Source organism: Lactuca virosa, chromosome 6 (genome assembly GCF_052849685.1).
Source record: "Lactuca virosa cultivar CGN04683 chromosome 6, Lactuca_virosa_CGN04683_v6, whole genome shotgun sequence".
Lineage (NCBI taxonomy): Eukaryota > Viridiplantae > Streptophyta > Magnoliopsida > Asterales > Asteraceae > Lactuca > Lactuca virosa.
In genome coordinates, this window is record NC_136431.1 from 1,455,411 (window position 1) to 1,460,402 (window position 4,992).

At 37.4% G+C, this 4,992-nt stretch overlaps 1 protein-coding gene across 1 annotated transcript; it reads right to left on the bottom strand.

Annotated features, from left to right (window-relative positions):
* Window positions 1-3,008: 3,008 nt before the first annotated feature.
* On the bottom strand, window positions 3,009-4,187 carry LOC145119741 (uncharacterized). The gene is made up of 3 exons (XM_079055458.1): window positions 3,904-4,187; window positions 3,467-3,741; window positions 3,009-3,304 (listed from the first exon to the last, which is right to left on the bottom strand). Exons 1-3 carry the CDS (start codon window positions 4,185-4,187, stop codon window positions 3,009-3,011), a joined length of 855 nt encoding a protein of 284 aa, XP_078911584.1.
* Between the last annotated feature and the right edge of the window lie 805 nt (window positions 4,188-4,992).

Sequence of the window (4,992 nt, forward strand, 5' to 3'; positions counted from 1 at the left end):
GATTTAGTAGTTAGATAACCTTGAAATTTGTAAAGTGTAATTGACATTAGATGATGAATAAAAGGTGTTTTATTTATGAGTAAAGTGTTGCTATCTCTTGTCGATCGTTTACTATATTTCTTTTGCATGTTTTGACTTCCAGAATAATTATGTTTGGTATATCATATTATTCGAACCTCCACAGTCGGTCATATGTCGGAAGTAGGTATGAATCAAGACTGTCATGATTGGTTGCAGAGGTCTAAGTTGTTGGACATGGCTACAACACTCATGAGTGCTCATAAGTTCTGAGCATTGGACTCAACCCACGCTCACTGGAATCACTTCATGGAATTTATCTCGAGTGATCGTGAGACGGTAATATCATATAAGTCTTCAAACCTAGATATATGATTTGTTACTTATGAGTTGGTTATGCATTGATTGTACGAAAACGCATTGGTAACTCGATGTTATAAAACGTGCTTTTGTGTATAATTCAATGAGTGGTAGAACAAACATATGAGTCGAAGTTTATCTGTTCCTTCTTGGATTAGAAGCTGATATCTGGGCCCCTCGATGATTTTGTTTTGACCTATGTACCGGGCCCGGTCAGAACTAAGTTGATGTGTTCAATTAAGTTCTTTGTCAAACAAATCGGAAATCGGGAAACAAACTGCTGGACAATAAGTAAGACATTGTTCCATGTATTTGTCCGGCTGATATCTAGAACAGAGGATTATATGATCACTTATCTTAAATGGCGTATCATCATCTTCTCAGTTCCGAGAGACCTTGAAAGAGCTACGATTGCCGATCGGTTCCTGAAGTATTGCAGTTATAGTTATTAGACTTATCCAAGTGGGAGACTGTTGGATAAGGTGTATAAGTCCATAACTATTTCTGGTATGTACTTGACCCGACCCGGCATGGTCCATTTGGGTTGCATGGCATCATGCATTTGGATAGACTAAATGAGAGAAATAACACTTGTGGTTTATTAATATATTATAAGTTCTAATATATTAATAGTATTATTTAATTAGTATTGATCAAGAATTAATCTAGGATTAATTAAGTGATCAAAAGATGACTAATTAAATATATGGGTTGATCATGTAAATCATCCATAACTTCTATAGTGGGCTAAAAGGCTCCATGGATAATCAAGTTGGGTTAAACCCATTGAATGCTCCATGGAGGCTCCATGGGAGTTACAAACCCATGGGTCATGGAAATGAAGAGTCATGCCACATTAGGGTTTACATGGTGTAACCCTAGATGTGACACACTATATAAGCAACATGTTCTCCACCAAAATCTGCGACACATAAGAAACAAGAGGGCTAGAGCCGATTTTGCAAGTGTAAGATTCTCTCAAAGTTTACTCCTTTGCATTTGGTGTTGTGTGAAGCATTTGAGGCATCACACTTGGGGTGCTAGGCTCACAAGGTTTCAAGGATCATAATCAACAACAAGGTAAGTTATTCTATCTTTCATTCAAGTTAAAAATGTTCCCCATGTATGCTAGATATGAATATAACCTTGGAATTCAACTTTGCATGATTATTAGACAAACATAGATCCAAGGTTATTAGGGTTGCATGTACACTTAGGAAGTGTTAGAATGCTCAAAACCCATCATGCACAATGCAGCAAAATATACATGCAACATACCTTGGAAATTCCAGAAAATAAGGTGAAATCATGATTTTTTTGCAACAACTCCATTCTTTTATACCGTCATGAAACAGGGGATGAAATCCAGATAAAGTGAGGTGAAATTGGGGGGGGAATTAAACTCTAATCGAAGTGCTTCATGTGATGACGGTGGCGTGATCGATTGAACCACCTTTGCCGCCGACCTCACCACCTCCTGTGTCGATTGGATTCTACAGGTAATGACGACGGCACCTCTTACCTCAAGGATTTGTGTTTTGATATAGAGAAACAGAGGGGAGAGAACCTCAATGGTGAACAGGTTGTGGTCTTCTGATTTTGTCTGCTTTTCGCCCCTCTCTCACTCGATCTTTGGATGTCGCAAGAATGGAGGGGAGGCGTCATCCTTTCTCAAAACGCCGTTGAAAGCCACCGATCGGAGGTAGAGAAGATGTGGAAGTAAGATAATGGCGGTGGGTTGATTCGAAGCAGATGAAGCAGAAGAGGGTAGGGACGGAAAGAGTAGATAGGCGGTGGAGCGGTGAGGGTTAGAGGATTAAAGCTATGGACAAAATATTGAAAACGGTAAAAAAAAATTACTCCATGCATTGTTCATAAGAACATTATGCTTTAATTAGTATATAAATAATAATAATATATAAAATAGAAGATATGTATATATATAATTGGAGATTTAAATTAATTCAAATGCAAGTAAGGGGTATGTTTTGATCAAGAGATAATACATCAGGGAACATAAATGTAACTTAGACTACTAGGTGTGGGCAACATGTTATTACATGTTACCACACCCAAAAGGTGTCATGTCAGCATCCTACTCATACATGGGTGTTATAACACCCAATGTGGAAATGGGCAACATCTAATAACATGTGATAACACCAATTATTTTCTATTTTATTTTTTATTTTTTTTAGATGTTTTTTTTCTATATTTCGAATTTGTTTTATTTATTTATTTATATTTGAAAAGTAAAAATAAAATTTTAATAAAACTTAAATTAAAAACAACATTAAAAAAATTACAACAAAACACAAAAACATTTAAAAACCTAAAAAGCAAAAAAAAAAAAAAAGATGATAAAACCTACATTTTTTGGCCTAAAACTATTCATGTTCATCTTCGTGACCAACATAGATGTAATCCGCCAAGTCTTCACGGAGTTGCTTGTGTTTTCGCTGATCTTGAATATCAACCACTCTATGTAAATATTCCGATGTCTCTGGTTGAAATTGCACATGTCTTGGCTCCGTAGGCGAATACGTTGCAATATTGCGTCCTTTATCTTCGACAACCATGTTATGCATTATGATACATGCATACATGATATATCGTAGAGTATCTAACTCCTAAGGTCTCGCCGCATGTTCAACTATGTGCCATTTTGATTTCAAAACCCCAAAAGCACGTTCAACGTCCTTACGTGCTCCTTCTTGTCGTCTCTTGAAATATTTGTCCATTGGATCTATTGGGTGTCGAAACGCCTTCACAAACGTGGAATATTGTGGATATATTCCGTCTGTAAGGTAATACCCAAACTTATATTCATTTCCATTCACTGTGAAAGGAGCATCCGGGGCTTTTCCTGACAAAAGATCGTCAAATATTGGTGATTGATCGAGAACGTTGAGGTCGTTGTTAGAACCTGCAACCCCGAAAAAAGCATGCCAAATCCATAAATCTTGTGAAGAAACAACCTCTAATACCAACGAAGGCGCTCCATGATGACCGCTCGAATACTAGCATTTCCACGCCACGGGGTAATTTCTCCATTTCCAGTGTGTGCAGTCAATGCTCCCAAGCATACCCGGAAAACCATGTCTTTCTCCATGCGTCGCATATAGTTGTTGCATATCATGCAACGAAGGTTTGCGCAAGTATTGGTCACCGAAGGTTTCGACAACACCTCTTGCCAATAAATACAAACTTTCTCGTGCGGTCCTCTCAGACATTCTCATATAATCGTCAACAGAATCGGGGGACTCCCCCATTGCCATAAGTTTAATTGCAGCAACACATTTCTGCAACCCTGTGAAGCCTTGTTTGCCTCTAGCATCATATCTCAATTGGAAAAATTCATACCTAAATAAATATTAAACATGTAAAAATTGTATTTATTTTATCTAAAAGTGACATTTTATAAATTATAAAAGTTGAAACAAACGATACCTAAATATATATTAAACATGTAAATATTGTATTTATTTCAAAAAAAGAAATTATAAAAGTTGAAACAAACGATACCTTGCTTCCATAGCGTTGGCTATCCTTTCAAACACATTTTTTCGCAAATGAAATCTTTTTTTGAAATCGTTTGGCTGATAGACACAATTTTCCGCAAAGTAATCGTTAACTAGCCGTCTATGCCCTTCCTCACGATCTCTATTTAACGCCGCACGTCGCGTGAGTAGTGGAGCTGGATCTGGCTGTAGTAGGTTGTCTGTATAATACCGGTACATCATACTCACGAACAAATCGTCTTCGTCGTTATCATCGTTGAACGGATGGGCCGGATCAAATTGATCCATATTTTGGTTTTGAAATATTGAAAGAAATATGTACAGAAGTATGTGTTTTGTAGGTAAAAATAATATAGGTTATGTGATAGTATATATAAAACTTGTTTTTTTTTATGTTACCGTTTGAAACAAACGGTCGAAATTATGGCCGTTGAATAAAAACACAAGCAAAATCGCGACGTTACCTCCTGTGTTCACCAGAACGTGTCATAACATAACACCTAATAACGACTAGGGGCAGTGTTCCTCCCGTTATGGCGCCGTTATTAGGTGCCATGTCACCTATAACGGGGCTTCCCGTTGCCCACACCCGTCTCTCTTATAATTAACTAAACAAAAGTAATCATGTATTCTTCATTCTTTTTACTCGAAACGAAGGTACAAATTGGGATTCGATCGAAAGTTAAGTTATTTGCAACCATATATACCAATATATATACACACATCGTATAAGCACCTTAGGGTTTAGAGGGAGCGTCGCAATGGGCTGTCAAGAGCGTGTGTGAGTGTGAACTTTTAGGTTGTGTTTAGTTACGGAAAAACAGTTTTCATTTTCTGTTTTTCGTTTTCCCTTTTCATATTTTCTTTTCCGTTTCCGGTTTTCATTGGAAAATTTAGAAAACGCGTTTAGTTAAAACTTATTCATTTTTCAGTTTCAATTTTAGAAATTAGAAAACGTGTTTAGATGTGTATTTTTCTATTGGTTTTCATTTTTAGAAAACAGTTGCGGTGGTAGGGTGGGGGTGGGGGCGGCGGTGGTAGCAGGTCAGCAGCGGTGGTGGTGGCGGAAATCGTGGTAGTGGTGGTGATGGCG